Below are 27,995 nucleotides of genomic sequence, written 5' to 3'. Positions count from 1 at the left end.
AAATAAACCATCAAAAAAAAAATCAAAAATAGTGTTATTCGCTTGGGTCCCAACCCCCCTTAAATACAGCGCCGGGGGAGCAGCGCGGGGCAGCAGTACTGAGACCGAGGAGCAGTTGCGTCTCTGGTGGAGAGGACCCCCGCCTGCCCCTCCCCCACTACGGGGGGGACAGTCCTGTTGTCCATAGGGTCCCCTCTGGAGTCCGGTGGGGGGAGGCAGGGGCAGGTGGAGGAGGAGCCATTAGCCCCCTTATTGCTGTCCAGTGTCCTGAAGGCGTGCGGGGGGCACTGTGTGGTGGGACCAGCCCATTGGTATCAATGTGAGGGATGGGGAAGACAATGGCTGCTCCCACTGCCCCCCCTCAGTACTGGTGCTCCAGGAGTGGCTGGGCGGCAGGGCTCTCCTTCTCCCGCTGCCGGCCCCACTCAGGTAGTGGGGCACCAAGGCCAGGCGGCTGCTGCTCTGGCTCTGCTAGTGGGGAGCACTGCTGGGAGGAGTTGGCCTCCGTGGTGTCAGCAAGAGGGCCTGGGTCCGGGGGCACAGAGGGCTGTGGGCAAAGAAACAGATGGGTTACAGGCTAGATGGAGGGTATGGGGCCCCACGGGGGATAGGGCCCCATCCCAAGCAGCCCAGCCTATGTGGGACAGAACGGGTTAGCGGAGGTGGGGAACATCCAAGCTGAAACTAATCCCAGGTGCCCTTCAAATGGCTTCTCATAGGAGCGGAGGCGGCACACAGCTGCCCCAAGCCGGCTTAAGGGCTTTCCATTAGCACTAAGCTGATCTGCCAGAGCTGGCCTGAGGCACCTGCTTGGCAGGGGGGTGTACGGTGTGTCCAGGGGTGATCCCTCCCACGCACAATGAAACAGCCGTGTCTGATATGGAGGGGAGCTCTGTGCAGCAGACACAGCCCCTAAGGGAGGGGGCAGCCATCCATGGTGCCCTGGGTGTGGGAGTGGGGGGAATGAAAGTAGCTCCCCCTGGCCACACGGTGTGGACGGAGGCGGGGTCTCCCCTTCTAGGCAGGAGGGCTGGGGTTTCCCTGAGGTTGGGGGTGGGGGGGCATTCTCACCTGTGCTCTGGCACTGGTCCCCCGGGGGGGTGTGCCCTGGGTGGTGCCGATGCTGGCGGGGGCCCCTGGGGAGGCATCTCCCTCGCTCCCCCCCAGCCCATTGAGCCCCTTGCGGCCAGGCAGGCTCCACTTTCCGCACAGTCCCTCATAGGCAAAGGTGGCCGAGGTGCCCAGTGCTGGCCGTAGGGGCAGCGGGAGCGGCAGGGGGGCCCGGCCTGGCCCTGCTCCCTCGACTTGGGAGGCCATGGAGGCCAGCGAGCTGGTGCAGGACAGCTGGCTGCCGGAGAGGCGGTGGGCAGGCACCCAGGGGGCGGCAGGGGGGGCTTCGCGCCGGCTCTCCGGCACCGGCCGCACTAGCCAGTTCTGGCCCAGTGGAAGGCTTTGCTCTGATCCTGTGGGGAGATGGGAACGTTAGAGCTGGCATGGGCCAGAGACAGCGCCCTGAGCCCACCCCTGGCGCTGGCACCCACTCCATCCCCCTGCTCCAGCTCCCAGTCCTCAGCGAGATAGCCCCACCCCAACCCCTGAGAGACAGCCTGGTGCCACCCACCTCATCCCACCAGGCCTCCCAAAACACCCCCAAGCATTGCACAGATGGGCCCTACCTGTGCCTGCAGCCAGATGGCTCTTATCCAGGGAGGGGACACTTAGGCAAGGGGTCAGGGCAGAGAGAAGAGCAGAACCCAGGAGTCCCAGCTCCTAGGACCACACCTGCTCTAACCCACTAAACTCCCCCCATCCCCCTGCCGAGCTGGGGAGGGAACCCAGGACTCCCAGCCCCCCTACACCCCACCCCTTCCAGAGCAGGGAGGTTTGCTGCTGGTGGTCTCCATACCTGGCTGAGGCTGGGCAGTGGTGACGGGTGGCTCCTGGGGGTTTGAAGCCCCCGGGGTGGCCATGCCCATGCTCGGCCCGCCTGGGGCACTGCTCCCCTGCTGCCCATGCCCTGCAGGGTTGTTGCTGATGGACGAGGAGCCTCCGCCACAGTCCGAGTCCTCAATGTTCCCACCGCTGTTGCAGCCAGCACCGCAGCCCTTCTGTAGCCTGTAAGGAGATGAGGCACAGGGGCATCAGTTCATGGAGAGCACTGCATCCCAGCAGGGGACACTGTAGGGAGCGGGGCAGGAGCACTGGCTGTGGGGGGGAGCTCATGACTACTCCAGCCCTGGCCTCTCCCAGCAGGGGGCGCTATGGGAAGCAGGGCAGGAGCTCCGGAGTGCTCACCTCTCCCAGCTGCTGATGAGCCAGGTGGAGATGTTGTGCAGGCTGATGGGGCCACCCCAGAGGGAGCGCAGCTGGGGGTGGCTGCCAGCGTAGGAAGTGGTGAGGGGTGACACGTAGATGGGGTAGCCGATGGGCTGGTCGCAGGATGAGTTTATCATGTTGCGCAAAGCCTGCTTGGCGTTCTGGATGCTGCCCCGCTCTGGGTTGCGGTTCCGCAGGAACACCAGCTCCTGCTGCTGCCCGGCCCAGAGCCCTCGCACGCACTCCCGGTTCACCTGGCCAAGGAGAGAAAACGGGGTGAGGGGTGGTCGGGAGTTCTAGCCCCAGCGCCGCGATGGGAGTGGGGTCCAGTGGTTAGCGCAGGAGGCTGGGAGCCAGGACTCCTGGGTTCCATCCCAGTTCTGGGAGGGGAATATGGGCTGGGGGGGTCTCACCTTGATGACGCGGAAGCTCAGGTAGCGTTTGTTGAGCATGATGATCTTGTACTCGTCGCTGGCGTCATCCATGACGTGGCGCAGCGCCAGCAGGGCAGGTGTGTTGGCAAGGATGGCGCTGCGCCAGGCTGGGTCACCCTCGTGCGAGATCACCATCTTCTCCTCGTTGGCTGTGATGGCATCATACAGCACGGCCGGGTCCTCGTACTCGTCTGGTGATGTGAAATGGTCCTGCGTGGGAAGGGTGGTGGTGGTCACGGGGGGAGGGTCACGACCCCCTGACCTCCAGACCCTTCCTCTCCAGCACAGTCTGGAGGGCAGGATCAGGAGCTGGATCATCTCCCCTCCCTCAACAAGCTAATAGGGTTACCCCTCCTCTCCTTCCCAGTGTTCCAACACCCTCCCTGCCAGCAGGCCAGCCCACCCCTCACCCTCCCCTCTCCCCCAGCCAGTCACCCCCACCCCCAGGCCATTCCCCCCCCCCCCTCCATTCCCTAGTATGCAGGCAGACGACAGGACAAGCCCTCTCCCCTCCCCCTGCGCACGGCCCTTAGGGCATGGACGAGGGGAACCCAGTGCCCATCTGCCCTAGGGGAGGGGCCTGCAGGCAGGGGTCTGCAGGCAGGGGTGGTACCTGGTGCAGTTTGAGCGACATGCGGACACCGGGTGCCACCACGCGATGCAGCAGGTCCATGTCGGCGAAGACCCACTCGTCGCGGGGCGAGGTGATGCGGAAGTCGCCCTTGAAGAGGGCATGCAGGCCGTACAGGAAGGGCTCCAGGCTGTGGGGATAGCATGGCTCAGCGGGGGGTGGGGGATCTGGTCGCCAGGCTGCGGGCAGGTCCTGCCAGTGAGGTGGGGTGTCTCACAAATTCATGGCATGCCAGGTCAGAAAAGACCACTGGATCGCCTCGTCTGCCCTGCTGTACAGCCCAGGCCAGACATCCCTGTGCTGCCTGCACTGGAGATGGAGACTCCACCCCTGACCATTGGAACAAACACCCCAGGGCAATCGCCCGCCCTGGCAAACACGGGTCTTGTTTCTCATTGGAGAGCGTCTGGTCGGCTTCCAGCCATTGGTTCTTGTCCTGCTTTTCCCCACTAGCTTAAAGGCCCTCTGGCACCTGGGGGTTCACCCGGGAAGGTATTTATACAGTGATCAAGTCACCTCTCCATCGGCTTTCTGATCAACTAAAGACACGGCGCTCATCCACTCTCTCCCTGCAGGGGTTTTCTCTAGTCCTCCAATCACTGCTGTGGCTCTTCTCTGCACCGGCCCCAGCTTCCCGTTTAAGATGCAGCCCCCAGAAGGGGGCGCAGTACCCTAGTCCTGCTCTCACTAATGCCGTAGCCAGAAGTAAAACCCCTCCCTGCCCCTACTCACTATTCCTCTGTTCAGCCACAAAAGGGCTGCATTGGCGCTTTTAGCCACGGCGTTGTGCTGGGAGCTCACGTTGAGCTGTTTGTCCCTCAGGGCTCTGCCAGGATGCCGTCCACCATTCTGCAGGGTCTGACCTACACTCCTCGCCCCTGGGTGTATATCTTTGCACTGGGCTGTATTAAAACAGTTTGTTTGCATAGGACCAGCTTAGCAAGTGATCCTGATAGTTCTGCAGGGCTGCCCTGTCCTTATCACTCCACCCATCTTTGTGCTACGCACAGATTTTATCAGCAGTGATTTTATATTTACTTCCTGATCCAAGAGGAGGGCGACTTGATCACAGTCTATAGGTACCTACAGGGAACTAAATACTGATCACAGGCTCTTTGATCTAGCAGAGAAAGGTCTGACCCGATCCAGTGGCCGGACATTGAAGCTAGACACATTCAGAGTGGAAATAAGGCATACATTTTCAACAGTGAGGGTCACTGGAACAATTTACCCAGCGTCATGGTGGATTCTTCATCACTGGCCTTTTTAAAAATCAAGACAGGATATTTCCTCTAAAAACGCTGCTCTAGCAAGTATTTTGGGGAAGTCCTCTGACCTGTGCGATACAGATGGTCAGACCAAATTGTCACAATGGTTCCGGCTGGCCTGGGAAGCTATGAATCAGTGATGAAAATGTTGACTCGTGTGTGGCCACGAACCGATCCCCACAGAACCACCAGCACTGGGTGAGCAGTCCCCCCGATAACTTTCTGAGAGCTGTCAGTCAGCCAGAGATTCAGCCACTGAACGTGGGCTTTACTGATACTGCACAGCGCTCGTGTTTTATCACAACACTGTACAACAGTCTATTACATCTGCACAGCATCAACCCATCTCATCACCGAACAAAACCACGTTTCTTTGACAAGACCTATTTGACTAGCATTAATTATACTCCTAGCCTTCCATTTGTTATTAAACGAACCCCATATCTGCTTTCCCATTATTTTGCCTGGTAGACAGGCTGGGGGAGGGCCTCACTGGCACGGAAGGGGCTCTCTTGCCTGGTAGACATGCTGTGGGCAGGGGCAATGAGGGAGGGCGTCTCACCTGGCAGACAGGCTATGGGAGGCTGTGCCCAATGCCCGGCGTCCCAGGATGCACAGCCCAAAGCAGAGGGTGACCAACGGGGAGTCCCACTCCTTGTCCATGGGCTGCAGGAAGAGAGAGGCAGCTGTGAGGGGGAGGGAGGAGAGGACAGAAACCCCACCCACCATGGAGCACAACACCTCTTGCTTCTAACAGACCCACAACTTCCTATGTAGGACTTGCCCCATGGGGATAGAACCTAGGAGTCGGGGCTCCCAGACCCCCTGCTCTAACCCACTAGACTCCCCCCTCCCCTCCCCTGCCATTCCCTCCCCTCCTATCTCAGAGCTGGGATAGAACCCAGGAGTCCTGGCTCCCAGCCTCCCCTGCTCTAACCCACTAGACCCCACTCCCTGCCCAGAGCTGAGCCAGATCCCAGGCTCCCCTCGCTCTTGGGTGCAGGCCCTGGCATCCAGGTGCCCACCTTGTCCCTGCGGCCGGCGCAGTACTGGATCCAGTCCAGGTAGACGTTGCAGAAGGAGGACAGGGTGACGCCTGCCATGCGGGGGTCGTAGTCCTCGTCAATGTTCAGGTTGAAGGTGGGATCGCTGTCGGCGTAGCTGGGGGTCATGCAGGGGCGCAGTGCCTCCTGGATCACAGTGTTCCCCAGCCACTCCTCCAGCTTGGATGAGCATGTCACATAGTAGATGATGCTCTGCCGGGGCACACAGAGTTAGACGTCCAGAGCATATGCACACAGAGAGCGCCCCCCAGGAACAGACTTCGGCACTGACCTCCATGAGCCAGCCAGTCCCCTGCCCTGGGGACGGCTCAGGGCCAGCGCCCACTAAAGGGGGAAGGCCCTGGGTCCCATTTCCTGGCCTCTCTCTCCCTCCCTGCACCTTTCCCTGCCTCCCACCCGACCTCCTCTAGCCCTTCTTGCTGAGCCCCCAACCCAACTTCTCTTGCCTGTTCCTGCCCCCAATTCCCATGGGTTTTCCCACCCCCTCTACCCTTCAGCTGCACCCTCCCTACCCCAAGCCCTATCCCCCACCCTGTCTGCCCTCTGCCTTGGGCCCCCTGGCCTCATCCTCAAGGCCCTGCCCCCATTCCCTGCCCCAGGTGCCACCTCCAGCGCTGGCCCCCTCACCTTGACGTAGTACGTGATGAGGATCTTGCGCAGGTCGAAGACCTGCAGCATGGAGGCGGCGTTGTTGTCGCTGATGCTGTACCCCTCCAGCACGTACTTGGTGGCCGCCACCTCCCAAGCCAGCCAGCGCTGCCCGAAGGCTGCATTGAATGACAGCATATGGGGCAGATGGCCCGGCTCACAGCAGCAGCAACCCTCGTCCTCCTCCACACCCTCTGTGATGGCCTCCACCTCACGCTGCTGGCAGTACGTACCTGTGGGAGCAGGGTGTGAGCGGAGATGCCAGGGACTCCCTCAGGGCAACCCACCGCCATGGGACGGGACGAGAACAGGCAGACAGGACGCTGGGCTGGCTGGGCCTGCTGGGCTGGCACAGAGGCAGGGAGCGGGCAGGATACCATGCTGGGTGGGCCCATGGGTCTGATCTGGGGTGAGGGGGGTGGTACCAGGCTGGGTGGGCTGATGGCGGCCTAGCACATGCTATGAACGTATGAGTGAGGTTACTAGACGGCTAGGGGCCAATGGGGTCTGCGAGAAGGGCCCTATCCAGGCCAGAACTGCAAGGCTCCCCACTCCCCTCAGCCAGGGCCCGGCCCTCACCCCGGAACTCGAGGCCGCGCAGCTGGAAGGTGACGAGGCCATTGCCGAGCTCGATGAGGTGCACGAGCGCGTTCAGGTAATCTGAGGCCAGGATGAAGCAGTCACCGGTGGCATAGTTGCCCCAACGGCCCAGCAGCAGGTCCCCACACAGCGTGTGCTGTAGGGAGCGCGTCAGGTGCTCGTAGAAGATTGAGTTCAGGTTGTTGTCATCAGCGCCTGGCATAGAAAAGGGATCTGAGGCTGTGGGGGCTCAGCAGGGGGCGCTCTCCCCACACAGTCCGTGCTGACCCAACACAGCACTAGGGGGTGCTGTGCTGTGCTGTAGGGGGTGCTCTCCCCTCGCAGTCCGTGCTGACCCAAGTCAGCACTAGGGGACATTGTGCTGCAGGGAGTGGCGGGGGTCAGTAGCCAGAGCTCTCCCCTCACTGTCAGTGCTGGCCCCAAAGCCCCAGCATTTCACTAGGGGGAGCTGCACTGCACAGAGCAGAGGGCTCAGCAGGGCGTGCTCTCCCCTTGCACTCACTGCTGGTCCTAAGTCTCCAGTGTGGTGCTAGGGGTCCTGCTGCTCAGAGCAGGATGCAGCAGAGTGTTCAGAGGGGCGAGCTCTCCCTTTGCAGTCACCACTTTCTGGGCTGGGGAGGCCAGTCCCCTTGGCCCCGGGCACACGGCAGACATGGGGGCTCAGCGGACACACTGGGTACGCACCTGGGTTGCGGTCGAGCTGGGTGGCCAAGCGGGTGTTGGAATGGTCGACCCTCTTTGTGCTGGGGAAGTAGGAGAGCCAGGTTAGCAGTGCGCCACTGGACCCCTGCACAGGTTTCCCACCTGGGGTGGCCCCCTGCAGCTCTCGGTTAGGCCAGGAGGGGGCCAGCCTGGACAGGAGAGACTGGGCTAGCATATGTGTGAGTGGGGAGGAGCCGGCTGACCCAGTGGGGGGGGCATGAAGGGGAGGGAAGCTGGCTAGGTGGGGTGGGGGAATTGAGGGGGCCTTGCGTGAGGGTGTGTGGTGGGGATGCAGGGGGCCCTGCTGGCTGGGGGAGGGCGTCTCTCACTCACTTGTAGTCGCGCTCCCAGAACTTGACGGGGCGGGCGTATGACATGATGAACACAGCGCTGCCCAGCAATGGGTTGAGTGGGGTGGAGAACAAGGCCGACAGCACGGCCTGCACGAACAGCATGGCTGAGTCTGGGGCCGTCAAGGCAACAACCCCTGTGGAACCACAGTGCCCCGTTCCACTGCCGCCCAACTGCCACAGAGCCATGGCACCCCATGCTGCCGCCGCCCAACTGCCCCAGGGCCCCGCCCCACTGCTGCCCAACTGCCGCCGCCCAACCGCCCCAGGGCCCCGCCCAACTGCCCCGCCACTGCATTGCCACACTGACCTACCAACTGCCCTACTACCACCCCATCCTGCCACCGCCCAACCACCCTGGCGCCCTGCCCAACCTCCCCAGTGCCCCGTCCCACCGCCGCCCAACCACCACAAAGCCATGGCACCCTGTCCTGCCACCATTCAACCGCCCTGGTGCCACACCCCATCGCTGCCCAACCACCGCCCACTATTATCCCATTAGCACTCCATTATCCCATAGCCCCCTCCCCAGACTCCCTCACTATCCCATAAGCCTCCTAAGTAATTCCCCTCCACCCAACACTCCTTAGCTCATACCCCCCTCCAGTTGTTTCCCCCATGCACATTCCCAGCAACTCTCATGCAGCCCTTGCCCTGCCCCTAGCTTGGGGCACCCACAGGCAGCTCCCAAGGATACGGGGCACGGCGAAGGGCTGGGCAAAGGCATGGAAGGCTGAGCCCCACGTGATCTGCCAGGGGGCGATGTAGGTGAGCACGAAGCGCAGCTTGTAGAGCAGGTCCCATAGCTGGGGTGGAGTGGGGGAAGAGAGAAATATGTCACACAACACAGAGCCCAGCTCAGCCACAGGGAGCCAGTACCACTGGGTTCTATCCCAGTTAGGGAGGAAAGGGACTGAGGTGTAGTGGATTAGAGTGAGGGGACTGGGAGCCAGAACGCCGGGGTTCTATCCTCAGGCTCCCTGCGAGACTCAAATGCTGAGGGATCCTCAGACAGCAGGATCATGCTGGGCGGGGCAGTTCTGGTACCTATTGCACAGCATCAGCGGAAACCCCAGTAGGAGTGAGTGCCAGGGAGTGTGGGAGCAGAATATTGCTGAGTAGGGGAAGCAGGGGATTGTGGGTCCATGAAGCAGAGCAGGGGGCAGTCACTCTGGGTATGTGGGGCCCGGGGCGGCGGCGAAGCCGAGGGGCGCGTGGGCACCTTGCTGAAGAGGATGGACATGACGAAGTAGTCGATGAGGAAGCCCTCCGAGTAGCGCTGATAATCAAAGTGGAAGAAGAGGACGGTGAAACCTAGTGCCACGTACTGCTGGGGCGGGCAGCAGAAGGAGCAGCGCAGCAGCTTCATGCCAGCCATGGTGATGAGGAGTGCGCGGCAGCTGGGGGCAAGAGAGAGAATGTGAGGGGGCACCGGAGCATGCAACCCCCAGCCCAGCCAGGTGTGGGGCAGGTAGCCCTGCCCCCCCTTCCTAGATTGGTTAGTTAGACGGGAGAGAATGCTTAAAAACTAACCCAGAAGCAGTTTCCAGACCCCCTACTTTTCTATTGTGAGTTTCTACTTCCCAACCTGTCTGCGCAAAGGGGAAGATTAGAAACTCTCCCTTCGCAAGGGCCTGCCGCCCCCTGCCCAGCTCACTGCCTATTACTCCTGTCCCAGGCCCCCCTTCCTGCGCTGTATCCAGTTCTCGCTCCCAATTGCTTTTCATGCTGCGTGTGAACAGCACCGCCACTAGTGGGGGGAGCTGGGTGGGGCTGGGGTGTGTGCTGCCGACTCAGCCCCAGGGAATGTGGGAGGCAGAGGGACCCTGCAGGGATCTGCTCCTTGGGAAAGGAAGGACCCCCTGAAGCAGCATTAGGGGGAGCTGTAGCCGGGAGGCTTGGCCGGTGCCGCAGGGAGTGGAGCCCCAGGAGGGGGCTGCAGGTACCTACTAGATGCAGATCTTGTCCTGGTGGGGGGCACTGACTGAGTGGGCATCCACCGTCAGGGCATTGAGCACCACGGCTGGGTAGATGAAGTACTTCTCCACGCACTGCAGCCAGGCGTACAGCTTCTCGAACCACATTAACTGGGCCGCGCCTGTGGGGCACACGCGGTTACTCCCCACACCCACCAGAAGGCAGCAACATGGGGACAGCACGTGGTTCTAATGCACAGATAGTCCCAATGAATCCCACACCCAACAGCAGGGATCCCTCGCCTGTGCTGAGATGCAGCTGCCTCTGGGGTGGGGCACGGGGCGGTTTATAAAGGGATCCCTCGCCTGCGCTGAGATGCAGCTGCCTCTGGGGTGGTTTTTAGAGGGATCCCTCCCCTGCGCTGAGATGTTTTCCGTCATGTGAAAGATGACACCTCCAGAAGAACAGGTCACCCTACTAGCACGGCACTAGGACATTGGCGCCAGGAGCCCCTCTACCCTGCTGCTTGCAGCACAGCACCCGCTGGCATCATCCTGGGGCATTGGAGCCAGCACTGATGGGGAAGGGAAAGTGCCTCCTGCTGGGCACACTCGGGAGCACTTACTGCGCACTTCGAACTGGCTGTACTCGCGCGGCTTCAGCACAGGCAGCGAGAAGCAGAACCAAGGCAGCTGCTTGCGGAGCTGGGGCAGCAGGTAGTGGGTGAGCAGCCCGACCAACCCAGCCAGGGCATACAGCACATAGCCTAGAACAGACTGAGCGCCCAGAGGGATCAGGGCATCTGATGGGACCCCCGTCTGCCCCCAAACAGTCCACCCCACACAGAGGTCCCCAGAGCCTCCCTCTCCCAAACACCCCCGCCCCCCCGCCCCGCTCCACCTACCCAGCTGCCACCCACCACAATCATGGCAACCCCCTCCCCCCCTCCTCCTCATAGCCCAGCCCCTTCCTCCCCCCGCCCCCCAGCTTGCTGTAACTCCCTCTATGGTCCACTCAGAGAAGCAGGCTGGTGTGATGGTCAGGACTCCTGGGTTCTACCCCCGCGGTTCCAGGGCACTGGGGTCTGGTGGGTCAGGGCAGGAGATGCTGGGAGTCAGGACTCCTGGGTTCTATCCCACCTCTGCCAGGGGAATGGTGTATAGTGAGTTAGACCAGTGGGAGACTGGGCACCAGGACTCCTGGGTTCGTTTGTCTGCCTGCTCAGCTGTTAGCATCACCATAAACTACCAAGAAGGGGCCCCTGAGACAGCCTAGTCTCACCCCACCAAGCTGCCGTGCCCTCTACCTGTCCCTCCTGCACCCACTGCCGCCATGAGCTGCGATGGCCCCAGGCTGCCCGAGGAGCCCCATCACTGGCGGCACCCCTCCCTCTCAACCCAGGCGGTACCTTGAGGGCGATGAAGACGGTGCTGGCACTGACGGCGAAGGTGAGCACTGCGATGACCACACACATGACCAGGTCTGAGTGCAGGATCTCCCTCTGGGGGGGGTGGGGATGGTGTGTGCGTGTGAGAGGGAGCAGCTGGAGCCACCAGCCATATGCACCCCTCCACACAGAGCCATGCATGGGCCTCCCCCTGCCCAGCCATGGGCCCCCCACCACCCACCTCCAGCCATGCCTAGTCCTAATTCCCTCCCCCATGCAACCCCTCAGTCAACCATACCCCCCCACTTCCAGCCATGTGCCACCACTGACCACATTAATCCAGGCACCAGCTGCTTCCATTCGTCCCTATCCCCACCCCAATCTTCCCAGCCATGTGCCCTGCCCCCACATATCCATACCCACCCATCCAGCCCCTATCCTGCCCCATAATCCCAGCCACGTGCCCCCTCTGCCCCACAACCGGCCCTTCCCTGGTAACCCCAGCCATGCACCCCCTCCCCCCCGCACCCGACCCCTCCCCCGGTAACCCCAGCCATGTGCCCCGTCCCCCACCCACCCAGCCCCATCCCCCCAGTAACCCCAGCCATTTATGCCCCATCCCCTGCCCCATAAGCCCAGCCATCTACTCCGCCCCTCCTCACCAGGGAGTTGCGCAGTTTCTCAGGCAGCGGGTCCCGAATCTCAGCTGGTGCGTTCTCCACGTTTCGGTTCTCAAACTCAGGGAAGAGCTTGGTCCGGATCAGGGACCTAGGAGGCAGGGCGGTGTCACTTTATTGATTTGAACTGGGACGATATAGAACATGGTTGCAACCAAAGTCCTGTAGTGGCACCAAATCTTGTATAAAGGAGGTCAGATAAGATGTCTAAGACAAGGTTATGGTTTGCTGGTTATGATTATGCTGTCTATATGTGTATCAATTTTGTAGTTGAAGTTATGGATATTGGCTCTATACTGTCTGTATTTCAAACTTATGCTATGCTGCTGGGTGACATCCCAGACAAGTTGGTGTTAGCTCTGCCTAGCATGCTTGATGGCCCATTAAGGACCATCAGCTATACAATGGACCTATTGAGAGAAGGCAGATAAGCCTTGTAACTCAGCAAAGTATGCAGACACTTGCCCGTGTGACTCCAGACTCCATTTTGCTGTAATTTTCCACAGTAAGGACAAACAGGTGTTCTTACACGTGGAAAAGACTATATAAGGCTGATGCCTCATCTCCATCTTGTCTTCAATCCTGCTTCATACCTCTGGAGGAACTTTGCTACAAACTGAAGCTCTGAACAAAGGACTGATGACCCATTCCAGCTGGGGATGTATTCCAGAGACTTAATTTGAACCTGCAGTTTATTCTATTGTTACTGCAAGCCTGAACCAAGAACTTTGCCATTACTGTATGTAATTGATTCCATTTAACCAATTCTTGCTCTCATCTATATCTTTTTCCTTTTATGAATAAACCTTTAGATTTTAGATTCTAAAGAATTGGCAACAGCGTGATTTGTGGGTAAGATCTGATTTGTATATTGACCTGGGTCTGAGGCTTGGTCCTTCGGGATCAAGAGAACCTTTTTTTCCCTTTTACTGAGGTATTGGTTTTCATAACCATTTGTCCCCATAATGAGTGGCACTGGTGGTGATACTGGGAAACTGGAGTGTCTAAGGGAATTGCTTGTGTTACTTGTGGTTAGCCAGTGGGGTAAAACCAAAGTCTTCTCTGTGTGGCTGGTTTGGTTTGCCTTAGAGGTGGAAAAACCCCAGCCTTGGGCTGCAACTGCCCTGTTTTAAGCAATTTGTCCTGAATTGGCACTCTCAGTTGGGTCCCGCCAGAACCAGCTCGTTACAGGGGGTTATAGGAGTTCGTTCCCTCCTCACAGGAGCAGCATCGGGGGTGGGCCCCGGACACCTCAACCTCTCTCCATGGGGCCCAGCCTGGCATCCCCACGACAGAGCATCCCCCTGCCGCACTCCCCAGGACAGATTTGCCATCCATGGCCAGGGGACAAACCTTTGTCCTCCCAGAACTAGGGCTTGAACCCAGGAGTCCTGACTCCCCGCCCCGCCCCCACTCTATCCCAGCAGAGTGGGGATAGCAGACAGAGGCCCTGGCTCCCAGTCCCCCCAGTGGAAGATGGCCCAGCCTGGCTCTCCCCCAGCCCTGGGGTACACACCACAGCACAGTGGGGTCGCTGCTCTGGCGACTCAGGTGGTAAGACAGGGCGACCAGGAGGCCGCAGAACACGGAGAAGAGGACGGGGACGTGCTGGTCACCCCACGGGGCCTGGAGAGGAGAGAGGAGAGAGCATGAGTCCCAGTGCAGGGAGGCCCCCCCAGCCTCAGAACCCCTGGCCCATCGGCACTCACACATCACACTGTGCCTCAAAACACAGCCCAGCCCACACGGAACCAGAGTCCTGGGACTTCCACCAGTCCTCCACCCTGGGGTTGGACTGAAACCAGGGTTGCCTAGAGGGGAAAGGCCCCATACCCCATTCGCCACCCCCGTCCCACCACCGCAGGGCCAGATGGGAGCTGGCGCCCCCTAGAGGGCAAAGGCCCCATACCCCATCCTGAGTCAGCCAGTCCCCCACCCTAGGGTTGGATCGGAGCCGGCGCCCCTTAGAGTCCTCCTCCCCCATGCACCCAGGTACCTTAATGGCTCCGAGGCAGAAGCCATAGAGGAGGACAGCGACCAGGAGACTGCGCAGGAGACTGAAGAGGGCAGTGAGGGGGCTGGTGGCAGCTGGGAAACAAGAGAGGTGGCAGGGTCAGTGTCAAATAGGAATATCCTCCAATTGCCCCGTCCAGGCCCTGTGCACACACCAAGGTCGCAGCACCACCTGCTGCCCAGCACTGGCACGGGGCAGCAACAGCAACACACCTGGCAAGCTAGAGAACCCAGGAGTCCTGGTTCCCAGAACCCCCTGATCTAACCCACCAGACCGCTCTCCCTCCCTAGAGCTGGGACAGAACCCAGGAGTCCTGGCTCCCAGACCCACTCTGCTCCCACTACTAGATCCCATTCCCCCTGTGGAGCTGGGACAGAACCCAGGCATCTGGGCAGTACCTGTGCCGCCAAAGATGTGCATATCCACCTGCTCCAGCAGGTACATGAGGCAGGTGTTGACCTGGGGCAGGAGCCCGAAGAGGAAGATGGCAGGGAAGCAGAGGGTGAAGACTGTGAAGGACACCACAAATGCGGGGGTTAAATCAGTGACCCCCACCCCCCAATTCCCACTGCAGAGCGGGACTGCCTCCACCCCTACCTAGAGAGAAAGCCCCCCTCATACTGGTGAATGGAGTCCACAGAGAAACCTGCATAGCACCCCTTAACTCCTCGCTGGGGCACTGCAGAATCACAGAGCCCCTTACCCCCGGCTGGGGCGGCGAGGGGGGCTGCAGCACGGCACGGGGAGGTGGTGCCCCTTACCCCCGGCTGGGGAGGGCGACAGCAGGGCGCAGGGGGATGGTGCCCCACACTCACCAGTGGTGACATCCCGGACACCGTAGAAGAAGTCTGTTGAGAAGAGGGTGAGCCCGTAGAAGGTGATGGGTGGGACGGGCACAGCCCGGGCGCACAAGTCCAGCACCCAAATCAGCATGCAGGCCACACAGAAGTAGACAGGCCGGCTGTAGGCAATGATCCAGTTGTGCCCCTGCAAGACAGCATGGGGTGAGGGGCATGGGGGCAGCCAAGGGGCTGGCCCTCCCCACATCTAAGGGGTGAGGGGCAGCCGAGCTCCCAGCTGGCGCTAGGGGCCCCCCCTGCCGCCAGCCACAGCCGACAGACCGGGCACTGCACAGGCCAAGGGGCCTGCACCCAACTCCCAGAAACCCCCAGCTCCCAGGAGTCTCAGTGCCTGCAGCGCTAGGCACCAACCTACACTGAGGACTCCATGGCCCATTTATACAGAGATCCAGCGCATGCTGCTGAGATGCAGCTGCCTCTGGGGTGGGGCACATGGCTGGTTAGAGAGGAATGGTTCACCCGGAGCTATAATATCCCACTCCCTGTAGCACAGCACAGGGGCATGGGGGCCAGCACTGATTGCAAGGGGAGAGTGCCCCCTCCTGGCCCTGCAGTCCCCCAGGAAGGTCACTTACGTGCATGGGGGAAGCAGCATCAGGCTGGACACTCTGAAAAACAGAATCAAGGTGATCCTAGTGATGCCCGTTTCCCCAGTAAGCACTCACCGGAGCGGGGCTGGGAAGTAAAATGGGCCCAGCACCCCGCTGGAGGCGAGGAGCTGGGATTTTTGTGATTAGCCAGTGTCAGGGGCTGGATCTCACAGGCGAGCAATTTAAAAGGGCTGGGGTGCCCCTGTTAGCCTGCCACGGAAGAGAGTGGTGGCACTGCCAGAGGAGAGTGCGTGAGTGGCTGAAAGGCCGGGACTGTCTGGGCACCGACAGCAGCCAGGCACAGGCAAGACTCCGTCACTCTGGAGGCAGGGGTACCAGTGCAGCTCACTGTGCTGGGTGCCCCGAGAACTGTCACAGTAGGGCTGAAGGTCAGGGTTAAGTGATCCCAGCAAAGCTGGGGCAGCCTGAGCGCGCCCAGGGCTGAGATAGCAGGGGACTGTGGGTGAGGACTGCGGGGCAATGGCAAAGCTGTGCAATGCCCAGAGGGCATGGCCACACAGGCGGGCTCTCACCTTGAGCAGCGAGTACTGGCAGCTGGCGATGACCAGGCAGAACTGGAAGACCCAGATGTCGCGGAAGAAGCCCTGCAGCAGCAGCAGGTAGCCCAGGAAGGCCACTAAGGACCCCAGAGACACCACGAAGATGTTCTCCATCACCCGCCGGTTCCTGGGGGGCCCAGAGCATGAGGCGGTGTCAGCCACTGTGGGCAGGTGCCAGCAGGTTCCCCAGGCACCCAGCGCTGCCAGGGCCCCAGTCTATACAGCCATAACCCGGGCGCCTGCTGGATGGGCTTACGGAGCTGGTTCCGGTGGGGGGATAAACCAAGCTGCATGGGCCTATGGGGCTGATCGGTGTGTGCGGTGGGGAAAGCAGGCTGGACGGGCCCATGGGGCTGATCAGGGTGGGGTGGGGGGCAGTAATCAGGCTGGACGGGCCCATGGGGCTGATCAGGGGGTGGGGGAGAAACTGACCGGTCGAGAAGTGCCAGCAGCGCCAGCCGGTCGTAGCGCACCCGAATCCAGCGCCCAGGCAGCACCCAGTACTTGTAGTACTGCCGTGGCTTGGACTTGTCCTCGATCATCAGTGTGTTCTCCTGGGACTCGTGCAGGGACTCCTGATCCAGCAGGTCAAACTGGGGGGAGAGCAGGCTCAGTGGGGTGCAGGCACCCTGCCCATAGACCACCAACGGCCCAGCCAAGCCATGATAAGGGGGTGCCCCCTCCAGACAGCACAGAGCCCCCCAGCAAACCACACCCCATGCAAACCCCCCCAACAGAGATCCCACCCCTCTCATGGGTAACCTACTCACACTGAACGGGGTGCCCCCCACCGCAAAGACTCTGCTCCATCACAGAGACCAGGCCCAAAGTCAACCCTCCCCGCATCAGACCCCCCCGAAACCTCCCCCCATCTGCCAATAGAGCCCCCTTAATGGCCCAACTCCCAGGGCATTGACCCCCCCCCCCTTACCTCAGGGATTTCCAGGGGTACCCTGCGCACCTGCATGCCCTGCAGCACCACAGGGCGCGGCTGCAGCAGCGACAGGGCGGGCGTCCCCTCGGGCACGTCGGTGGAGTTGAAGCTGGAGGAGTGCGAATGCCGGTCCCTGAAAGGGCAGCAGAGGTCAGGGACATGAGAGGAGAGAGTGAAGGAAGCAGCCCCGCCCCACCACAGCTCCAGATCCTGGACTCATGGCTCCACCACTGCATAATGAGCAGCACAGCGCCCCCTAGGGCCACACTGGACACTGGGGCCAGCACTGCCTGTGAGGGGGGAGTGCCCTCTGCTGGCCTCTCACACCCTGCAGCATGGCGCCCTCTAGGGCCAGCACTGCCTGTGAGGGGAGAGCGTCCCTGCTGGCTCCCCCAACCCTGCAGCACAGCACCCCTTAGGGCCATGCTGGGGCCAGAACTGCCTGTAAGAATGCTGCCTACTGGGCCCTGCCCTGCTCCCTGCAGCTCCCAGGATTTCCCTGGGGGTCTGCCACCCAAGCGCTGACCTGGCCCCTCCCAGCTTAGTAGAGGGCACCACAGACCCTGTCAGTAATTTCCCCCAAGCCCCGCCCCTCCCCGGGCACTCCCTAGTGCTGGGGACAGGGAGCAGCGTGCCATGACAAGCGGAGGAGAAGGGGGTGTCACTCACCAGGCGCTGTTGGTCACATGATCCACACTGACCTGCTGCCCCACCGGGTTCTCGTAGCCGCCTCCTGCCAGGCCAAAGGTGTAGGAGCGCCGTACACCTGCAGGGGGAGGCAGGGAGCCAGCTAGACTGGGGGACGTGTAGCAGTTGAGGAGGGGAGACCCCACAGCCATGGGGCTGGAAGGAACAGCCCCGCGATGGGACCAGCCCCTGGCTACAGTCACCACATCAGCCAGGGAAGCCCTGGCAAATTACCGGCCCCCCTCCGCAAGGGAATGCCCCCCGACTCTACCTCAGGTGGAGGGTGCCATGGGGAATGGGCAGTTCCCCCCCGCTGCAGATTATTTATAAGAGCAGCAGCCCAGGGCTGGGATAGCAGGGGGCTTGGATAGGGATTGGGGGCACTGGCAGAGCTGGGCAGGAACCCAGGGGTGAGATAGCAGGGGGCTGCAGGTCAGGATTGAGGGGCACTGGCAGAGCTGTGTGTGGGGAGCCCAGGGCTGCAGTCGCAGTGGGGTGTGGGTAGGGATTGGGGGCACTGGCAGGGCTGGGCAGGAGCACAGGGCTGGGATAGCCGGAGGCTGTGGATAGGGATTGAGGGGCACTGGCAGGGCTGTGGGGGAGCCCAGGGCTGGGATAGCCAGGGGCTGTGGGTCAGGATTGAGGGGCACTGGCAGGGCTGGGGGGGGGGGGGGGAGCCCAGGGCTGGGATAGCCGGAAGCTGTGGATAGGGATTGGGGGCACTGGTAGGGCGGGTGGGGGAGGTCAGTGGCACTGTTAGATTGCCACACTTTGTAACCTTCCCGCAAGCCCCAAGGCCCCTGAGGGGGCAGGGCAAGCCATGGGCAGTGAGTGTACTCACCACTCTCGTCGTAGAAGTAGTGCACGGCGCCCTCGGAGGTGTCGTCGAAGTTGCAGGCCTCGTGGATGGCGCCTCGCGGGAGCAGCAGGGAGCTGGCGAACTGCAGAGCTGAGGGCAGCGTGAGCGCCCGTGAGTGGGAGGAGGCACGTCCCCGTTGCAAGTCTTGCAGGCTGCAGAGAGAGAGGGACGGGGCGTCAGGCTGCGCCAGCCAAGGCTCAGCCATGAGCACAGTGCGGGGAGGCAGTGTTAGCAAGACGGAGGAGCAGGGCTGGGATAGCTGGGGGTTGCGGGTCAGGACAGAGTGGCACTGGCAGGGCTGGGGGGAGCCCAGGGCTGGGACAGCAGGGGGCTGTGGGTCAGGATCAGGGTGCCCGGGCCAGGCTATGCTGTTAGCAGACTCTGGGCTGTTTGGGGTGGGACTGAGCGAAAATCTGCGTGGACCGGTGTGTCAGTGTCTTGTGTGGGGAGAAGTGTCACCTGGGTGGGGACCCCATCACTGAGGATGGGGGTGTGGGGTTGCTGCCCGCGTTGTGCCTCCGCCTCATGGCCTGGGTGCGTTTGACACTGCTCGCCCGATCCCGCTTGCTCCCCTCCTCACCTGTGGCAGCTGCAATGGAGAGAGAGAGAGCTGTCAGGAACCCCGGACTGAGAGTACCCCACCTAATGGGGACCCCCTCCAGAGGGCGCTGGCTCCGATCCAGCTCTAGGTCAATAACGATTACAAGTCAGCCCCATCTGTGAGACGAGCGTGCTGGGTCTCAACCAGGTTCCTAATGGGCCGGGAGGCCCCATCACACCAACCCCAGCCCTTCAGCAGGATGGCCAGAGACTGAACAGGCCACAAAGGCTAAATCCCACTCTGTCCCTGGACTGGGGGGTCTCCATGCCAGCTGTGGGCTCACACACAGGACCCTGGGGCTGAAGGCTGGGGTGGGAGCAGTGTGCATGTTTGTGTGTGTGGGGGGGGGAAGGGGCACATCACTCCCCACCCCAGCTCCCAGGGCTGCCAGAGCCAGAGCCCCCCGCGGCTGCTCACCTCCCCCGACGGCCCCCTCCTCCAGCAGCTCCCCCCTCCAACCAGGCTGGTTCGCCGACTGGCTGCGGGTGCTGCCCCCCGACTCCAGCCGGCGCGGGGGAAAGTGCTCCTGCTGCCCTGTTCGGGCCTCTAGGTCCGACTTGGAGACAGTGAGCACCGCAGTGGCCTTGCTGTCCCCACTGCCCCCGTCCATGCTGAGCACGCGGGCATGGGTCTTGGCGCTGGCCGTGCTGGCGCTGCGCTGGGCGTAGTGCGGGCGCTTGGGGGGCTCAGCGACCTCGGGGGCTGGCTCGGCCTTGGGGGTGCGGCGCGGGCGCTGGGGTACAGCCTCTGGGGAGTAGCAGGAAGTGCTGGAGGAGGTGTCGGAGCTATAGTTGTGCTGGGAGGGCAGGCTGGAGGCATGACTCAGGTCGCTGCCATCGCTCGAGTCCTCATCCTCAAAGAAGGTCTCGCTGTAGGCCTTGCTGTCTAGGATGGCGCGCACGGGGGCATAGTCCCGCGTGTACCCACTGTCAAAGCTGCTGCTGCCCCCACCATGTTTGCGGGAGGGGCGCCGGCGCCCTGGCTTGTGCCCCGGGCGCAGCAGGGCCAGGTCTTTGGGCCGCACCACCTGCTCGGCTGGGCCCTCCCAGGGCTCCCCGTCGCCCCGCACCGTCTCCAGCGAGGCCAAGGTGTTCTGGGTATCGTCTGTGTGGCTGGCGAAGCTCAGCTCCCCCAGCAGGCCCTGCTCGGGCGAGCGCAGCAGCTCGCTGTCCGACAGGGCGTCAGTGTCGCTGCCATCCGGCAGGACCCCAGTGTCCAGGGCCGGCGCCGCGTCCCCTGCTGGCCCCAGCGAGGGGCTGTCCAGGTGGGTGGAGTTGGTCTTCTCACTGCGGTAGCTGCTGAGGGTGCTGGGCGTCTCCTTGTCGGTGCCACTGAAGCAGCTGTCGGAGGAACCAGCCTTGCGGGAGCGCTCCTCGCTGGGCTCACCCCGCCCCTCCAGGGGCCTGTAGTCAGTGCCCGAGCGTCGCTTCTCCTTGCGGCTGCTGGTGCGCAGGATGGGGAGCTCGGGCAGCGCCAGGCTCAGAAAGCTCTGGCTCAGCTCCTCGCTCAGGCTGCTCTTGATCAGGGGGCTGAGGGGGGTGTCGCCCGCACTCTCTGATTCGCTGGCATGCCAGCTGCCAGGCAGCTGACGCGGGGCCCCTCCGCCCGGCCTCACCACTGACAATGATCCCATGCCCAGGGGGGACTGGTCGGAGGAGTCTGTGCTCTGGATGGACGTCTGAGCTGGCAGTGAGGGGGGTGGCTTCTTCCCAGCTGCAAGGGGCTCTGCCTTGGGAGGGGGCATTGGGGCCTCACCACAGGACCCTGGGGCGGGAGAGGCCAGCTGCGAGTCGCCAACTGCAAGGGAGCAAGATAACATGGGTTACACAAACAGCAGGGAAACTGAGGCACGGGTAGGGCACCATGCTTACCCAATGAGCTGGGAACTGGGAATAGACCCCAGGAGTCCTGACACCCAGCCCCCCTACTCTAACCCACTGGACCCAGTCCCTTCCCAGAGCTGGAACAGACCCCAGGAATCCTGACACTGCACTCCAAGCAGTAGACCCTTTCCAGCAATAACACAGTGCCCCCATCCCAGGTCCCTCCTGGGTGCAGCTCACAAGCGGTTTACTGCACTGGAGGCGGAGATGTCCGGTTCCATTTTGTCCCCAGGAATCCTGGGAGCCGGGCTCCCCCCAGGCTGTACAGCCCCACCTCACCCCCCACGCAGGGCACCTACTGATGTTCTCCTGGGAGCCGGGCTCCCCCCAGGCTGTACAGTCCCCCTACCCCCCATGCAGGGCACCTACTGATGTTCTCCTGGGAACCACGCTTGAGCAGCTCGCGGTCCGCCGAGGTGACAATGACATTATTGCTGCCCTGCTCCCGCACTAGCTCCTTGATGTCTGAAGGGCGAATAGAGAGGGAAGGAGGCATTACTGGAGTGCAGGGGCTCCTGATCCCAAGGGGAGACCTGCCTTCCCCGCTCCCTTCGCACCCCATGCCACCCCGAATCGCCTACACTGCTGCCCTCTCCCCACCTTACACCACCGGCTAGAGACACCTAGGGCACCGCCGGGCTCCCCCCTCAGGCAGTGGAGCTTCAATATCCACAATGGATCCAGCAACTAGTGGGGCTCAAGTCACTTTAAAGGGGCTCCAACATACAGATGTTGCAGCTGCGCCCCCTGGGTACCTGCAAGTCTGAGTTTCTTTGGGAAACCTTGGTCTAGGTGGCTCAAGGAATGTGACATGGGGCCTTTCCCCTCTAGGGGGCGGTGCCTCCGATCCAGCCCCAGGGTTGGGGGACAGCCTGGGCGTGGAGAAGAGGATACAAGGCCTTTCCCCTCTAGGGGACCCTAGCTCCAGTCTGGCCCCACGGCAGGGGAGTCAATGGAATATCCACCCACAACTCTGTGGTTCTGGTTGCCAGGGGAGGGACAAGGCAGGATATTAAGCAGCAAAAGGCAATCAGGGAACACCCTGGAGAGGGGCAATTCCCACAGCTGAAGCCTGGGGCAGGCTCCCCAAAGGGTCAGGGACCCTGGTGGGGGGCAAAACATTTGCACTGGGCCAGCTGGGCTACTGGGGGCGGGGAGCCTGCCACCCACTCACCTCTCACTGCTCCCGCGTCCTCCAAGTGGGGCAGCAGCTCCTACGAGGGGGAATCAGTCAGGGGGTTACATGCCAATGTCCCCAGACAGGCAGGCCCAAGAGAGCCCTTCGCTGCAGAGGGCCCAATGCCCAGCCCTCCTGATGCACTGATGGGGCCTGCGGGGCACGGACAGGGTTTTCTAGACGCCCTGCTGCAGGGCAGCCACCGCAAACCCTGATGCAAGCGTAACTGACCCAAACGCCAGGCTCAGGCTGCAAAGAGCCTGCAGCAGTGGCTGTGGGAGGGCCAGGCACCTCACTGATTGCACCGGGGTGAGGAAAGACAACTCTCCCTCCCCCCACCCCAAAGAGCCAAAGTGCTTTATAAATTAGAGAGGACTCTCCACCCCCAACACCCACCACTCACATGCAGAGGGGCTAGTTGTACATGGACCCCTTGCCCAGAACTCACACACACATATGCCTCAACTCCCTGGGCTGGGGAAGGTTGTAGAAACCCAGCTCTCCCAGGACGAGGGATCGCCAATGGGCACATCCCAGCCAGGAAGGCAACAGGAAGCCCAGAGGATCCCCCTAGTACTCACCATGACTTGGTTGAAACCAAATACTGAGTGCTGGGAGCTGCATCTCACCGGGGGTGTGGAGCTGACTTTCCGGAACACTGTCATCTCGACTCCCCCGCCCGGGTCTCTGCAGAGAGAGGGAGGGAGCATTGCATGGACATGCACTGACGGTTGAGCACAGTTAACGCAACCACAGAGGAGAGCAGTGCGAACAGACCTGATGCCCTGGATCAGACCAACAAGCCCCCAATGCCTGATTTTATATATATATCCATCCCCTCCCACACACATAGGCAAGACCAATGAGCCAACCTGAGAAGCAGCTGAATCTCCATGTCAGGTAAAGGATCCCTGTATAAACAGCCCCCACACCCCACCGGCAGCTGTATCTTAGCACGAGGTGAAGGATCCCTGTACAAACATCCCTGGATCTCACTGCTCTCCCCTTCATGCACCCCAGATGCTGGAGACCCACCTGGCCAGGTTGCTGTCATCCCCTGCAGTGCCCTCCTCAGCCTTGGCCCCATCAGTCAGCACCGAGCCTCCCTTCTCCACAATCTCGCCCTGGTCAAACATGGTGTGCAGTCGAAAATTGATGGTCTTGATGGTGGTGAAGAAGACGGCTATAACCGCACAATATACGCCGGCTACCAGCATGCTGGGCGGCAGCACCTGGCAGAGAAAGACGGGACAGCATGGGGTTAGCACCAATCGGGGCATTAGGGGGCCACCATGCTCTCCACCAGGGACCTCAGCCTACTTCGCCTGCTACACAGAAACTCAGGCACTGACCATGACTTGTCAGGCTAAACCCAGGAGTCCTCCCAGGCCCTCCTCCTCCTCCCCTCTAACCATTAGACCCCACTCCCTTCCCAGAGCCAGGGAAAGAACCCGGCCTCCCAGCCATCCCCAGCCCTACTTTAACCACTGAACCCCACTCCACTCCCAGAGGCAGAAATAAAACCCAGGAGTCCTGCCTCCCAACCCCTCCCCCTCCCCCCCAACCACTGGGTAACACTTCTGGTTGTAATACATGGGCTCTATACACCCAGTCTCTTGGCCCATTGGGGAAGCTGGTAACAGAGCTCCAGGGCAGCAGCGTTTGGGTCACTTTCTCTGCCATCGCCTCCGTTAAAGCTGCTTGTTGAGATAGTGTTTAAGTGTTTTCAGCTGCCAAGGGACATTCACGCACAGGACTCCTGGGTTTTATCGCCAGTGCTGGGAGCACAGTGCAGCCTAGTGGGTGACAGCAGGGTTCTATCTCCAGCACTGCCCACCGACTTGGTGTGCAACACTGGGCACTCTGACTCAAGTGAAGCTGATTTTTATTTACCACCCGTAACACCACAGTGCCAGGAGCCCCAGCCACGGCCCAGCACCCTGTCCCCAACACAAACTGTGCGAGTTTCACAAAATATCCCCCTGTTCTCTTTGGCTACAAACATTCCCCTGCAGCATCTGCCACATGCCCTCCACCCCAAGCCTTGGGTCAGAGGAGTGAAAGTGGCTTTCAATGCCCTTTTCGCAGCTAGGCTATTTCAATCAGTGCAGGTACAGGGCAGGGAATGGCATTGGGAGGGCCGGTATCAGGCCTGCTCTGGTTCCCTCGGTTTTCACTGCCTCGGGCATCACTTGTAACAGCAGCTCAAGCAAAGCCTTGTCATTATTGTTTGTGTTACGGTTGCGCTTACGAACTGCTTCCAAGCTCAAGCCTTCTCTTCCTCAGCAGGTATGCTCATAGCACGCCAGCCTCCAACTGAAATTGGGCACCCTGGTCACACCAGGAGCTGCCTGGACCCCTCTACTGCTCTTTGCCAAGATCAGGGGCACCCTCATGCCACACAGACCACTCAACTGCCCTAGGCAGAGATCGGGCAAGGACCCCCTGACCAAGACTGTGCCCTCCTCTCCCCATGGCTCCAGGCACTGTACAGACTCCTCTCCCCACTGAGACTGAGGCCCCCATTGTGCTGGGTTCTGCTTGGATCCCTACCCCCAATCATGACCAGAGCCCCCCACCACTGCACAGATCCCCCTCCTCCAACTGAAGGCTGCAGCTCTGTTGCGCTAGGAGCTGCGCAGACGCAGTGACAGGTGGTCCCTGCCCCAGAGAGCTCACAACAACAGGCAAAGGTAGGATCATCTCCCCATTTTACAGATGAAGAAAGTGAGACACCGAGGCAGGGCAGGACTGAATACAGGCATCCTACACTCCACTCCAACCCCTCACACACAAACCCATCACCCCTCTCTGAACCCCAACATGCCAATCACCCCTCCACCAAAGGCTCAGAACTCCAGGGCCCCCAGTGACAACAAGGGACTGAGAGTCCCCTCTCGCCTAGAGTCCCCCACGCTGCTTCTAATTTCTGTGCCAAGTTCAGTGGTGAGGGGAAGCTCATCTCCAGGGGAGAGTTAGCTCTGGGGATCAGGCCCTACATTACAGAGCAACAGCTCAGTGCAAAGCAGGGTCAGGGAGGCGCGGTGAGAAAGATACAAGTTCTACTCCCAGCTCTGCCACCTGTGGGGTGACCTCGGACCACATCCTTCACTGCTCAGTGCCTCAATTCCCCCCCCCACCCTTTGCCTACTTAGACTGTGAGCTCTTCAATGCAGACAGCCTGTCTGTGCACAAATGGGGCAGGGGGCAACCTCAGTGAGGGGTGTCTTTACAGCACCCAGAACAACAGGGGCCCTGGTCAGAGCGCTAAGCCCTACTGAAATACATATGCTAAATCATGCCAGGGCATGAATGCAAGATCAGGTGTCGCAGGACCCCAAATTGGGGCATCAATGCCAGGACCCCACACCCCAGGTTACCAAGAGTGACGTGCACGAGTGGCACTAGTGTCAGGAGCCTAACTCCAAGTCTGCAGTGAAGGGCCTGAGGTGGACTCACCATGTAGAGCAGGAAAGGGAAGCTGAGCAGGAAGATCCAGGTATAGAGGTGGAAGCAGTTGGAGAAGGTGCTCTGGTGGGGATCGAAGAACCAGCCGCCCGTCAGCGAGGCCCAGACGCCCTGGCGCAGGATCTGCAGCACCTGCGAGCCCATGGCCACGGCGGTGCCTCTTCCTCCTCCCCCTCCGCCCGTTCCTCCTGCTCAGGGAACGTGACTGCCAAGCTTGCACCTGTAATATCCTTCATCAAGGCAACTTGAAGGCCATGATCCACAGGCTGGGACCCCAAACACCAACCCCACCCCTCTCTCCCTGTTAAACCAGGCTGCACTCCTCCAGCAGGGATGGGCACCTCACACACCCACACGTGAGACCCTCAGCTACCGCTGCTGTGAAGTCTCACTAGCCATCCGGGGTGCTCTTCTCTCTCCCCGGCAACAAGCCTCCTCTCTCCCTCCACATTCACCACCCGCCACTCCGTTCATGCCATTATGATTACTGGAGCGGGGTGGTCTCCACTGTCACAAGGAAATTACAATTAAACAGGCTGAGGAAGGAGGTAGGGTGGCAGGGAGCTAACTCTCCAGTGGAGGGGACTGCCTCAAGTAGAGGTAGGACCAACTGGGGGCATAGGAGAGGGCGCCCTGGGGAACAGGCTGGCACCTGCCTTGTTGCCGCTGAACAGCAGCCCAGCAGATGGGGACCCCAGGAGAGGGGAGGCTCAGTGAGGTGAATGACCCAAGAAGGGTAGTGGTCAGCACAGTGGTGAGGGGGGACCGTGGGTGGGAAAGATCTACCCTGTGGAGAGAGTAGCTGGTGCAGTGGGTCAGGGGAGCAGGGCTGGGGAGGCAAGCAAGTGGGGACCCAGGCAGGAGGGTTGGGGGGCAGGGGAGCCAAGGCAAGAGGGAGCTTAGGTAAGGGGCAGGGGTGGGGAACCCCACAGGTGAAGGACCCAGACAGCTGGGGGAACCCGAGGGTCGGGGGGCCCAGGAATGGGGGACAGCGGACCCCACGGGTGAAGGGCCCAGGCAGCCGGGAGAAACCGCGGGTAGGAGGGTCGGAGCCAGCCCGAGCGGCGCCCACCAGGCACCCAAGAATGCTAAGGGGTCCCAAGATCTTGTTCACTTCCGGGGTCAGAGGTCAGTTCGGTAGCCCCGAGCGGAGGGGGCACCCGGCCGCGGCACCTCAACCCAACTAGAAACTGGGGAGGCCGGAAGAGGAGCCCCGGGAGCAGCAGGAACAGCAGGAGAAGCACGCATGCGCCGATCACCTCCCCCCCCATACACATACACACACACACACACACGCACAGGAAGCGGAAGTGAAGGTGCTTGGGTCAACTGAGAAACCGCTGACGGCTGAAGCATCACTGCGCATGCACTGAATTGTTTCCTCTATACGCATGCGCATTACTACCACGCTCCCCGGCCCAATGAGAAATTGTCTCTGTGCGCGTGAGCAGATTTCGCGGAACTTTGTTCACGCATGCGCATTGGGTTTATTTCCGCCATTCTTCCCTCTCAATCGGGTCCTTCGAGCGCTGAGGCGCTCGGAGGTGCGCATGCGTACACAAGTTGAGGGCCCTAAATGGGCAACTGATCCCCAAGGCGGATACAGGATGGTGAACTGCGCATGCGTATGGTCCGTCCGTTCGTGTACTCTCTAGGTCTTAATTCCTATTGGACTGGGTAGTTTGATCGATATTTTATTCCCCCAATGAGCATTGAGGAAGGGTTAAAGGGGTGTGTTGGGGGCGCGAATGCTCCCTAACCAAATAATAGGCTAGAGAAGAAGGGGGTGGGGGTGGTGAGTGGGAGAGCTGAGCTGCATCAGTCTGGGCTTCCGGGTGTCTGCCCGCCCATGGGGCCCGGTTAGCTGGGCACTGGCAGTCCCCATGGGGCTGGATTTGGAAGGGTAGCCCAGGCTGTGGTAATGTCCATCCTGTCTCCCTACCAGGTTCCCAGGGAATGATGTTCACTGCTGCTCCTGGGTAGGACCTGGGGCTCTGATGGGCACTGGCTGCCCCAGATGTATGGGGCCCACAGCCAATAATCTGTGACCCCGAGTTGGATGCTTGATTCTTTTCCCCATCACAGGCTGTCAGTGGAGCTTGAACAACTCCACCCAGGCCTCCAGGCACCATCCTCAAAGCTACACGTGTCACTTTGTTCGCTAGCTGCAGTAGTAGGCTAGTATTCCATACAGGGCTCCTCTTTCCTATTGGAGGTAGAAAACTGGGTCAGAGTGAGTGGGGTTAGGAATAAACAGGGTTCATACCCCTCATCCTCTCCCTCTTGCTGAGGGGAAGTCAATGGAGTGATGCCCAAGGATCAGGCCCCAGTAGGAAGCAATGAGGATTGACAGTTAATGATTATTTAT

General features: G+C 61.0%; 1 protein-coding gene across 2 annotated transcripts; it reads right to left on the bottom strand.

Annotated features, from left to right (window-relative positions):
* Positions 1-17: 17 nt before the first annotated feature.
* On the bottom strand, positions 18-27,964 carry PCNX3 (pecanex 3). 2 transcript variants are annotated; one of them, XM_005307949.5, is made up of 35 exons: positions 25,619-27,964; positions 23,195-23,391; positions 22,741-22,846; positions 22,157-22,196; positions 21,352-21,447; positions 19,517-20,896; positions 18,958-19,087; positions 18,481-18,650; positions 17,622-17,718; positions 16,950-17,085; positions 16,451-16,611; positions 15,992-16,145; positions 15,444-15,476; positions 14,824-14,995; positions 14,407-14,517; positions 13,991-14,082; positions 13,511-13,620; positions 11,980-12,085; positions 11,339-11,431; positions 10,556-10,706; positions 9,964-10,111; positions 9,236-9,413; positions 8,711-8,819; positions 7,997-8,126; positions 7,646-7,704; positions 6,941-7,156; positions 6,341-6,594; positions 5,675-5,905; positions 5,212-5,315; positions 3,364-3,511; positions 2,730-2,960; positions 2,296-2,570; positions 1,907-2,115; positions 1,072-1,463; positions 18-547 (listed from the first exon to the last, which is right to left on the bottom strand). In XM_005307949.5, the coding sequence occupies exons 1-35, from the start codon at positions 25,769-25,771 to the stop codon at positions 362-364; spliced, it is 6,558 nt and encodes a 2,185-aa protein (XP_005308006.2). In that variant the 5' UTR covers positions 25,772-27,964; the 3' UTR covers positions 18-361. The 2 variants fall into 2 exon arrangements, with proteins under 2 accessions (XP_005308006.2, XP_042705581.2); XM_042849647.2 differs by lacking the exons at positions 21,352-21,447; positions 22,157-22,196; positions 22,741-22,846; positions 23,195-23,391; positions 25,619-27,964 and adding an exon at positions 21,282-21,291.
* Positions 27,965-27,995: the final 31 nt, after the last annotated feature.

Source organism: Chrysemys picta, chromosome 7 (assembly GCF_011386835.1).
Source record: "Chrysemys picta bellii isolate R12L10 chromosome 7, ASM1138683v2, whole genome shotgun sequence".
Classification (NCBI taxonomy): domain Eukaryota; kingdom Metazoa; phylum Chordata; order Testudines; family Emydidae; genus Chrysemys; species Chrysemys picta.
The sequence above is the reverse complement of the archived record's forward strand: the minus strand, read 5'-3'. Positions and strand labels throughout refer to the sequence as shown.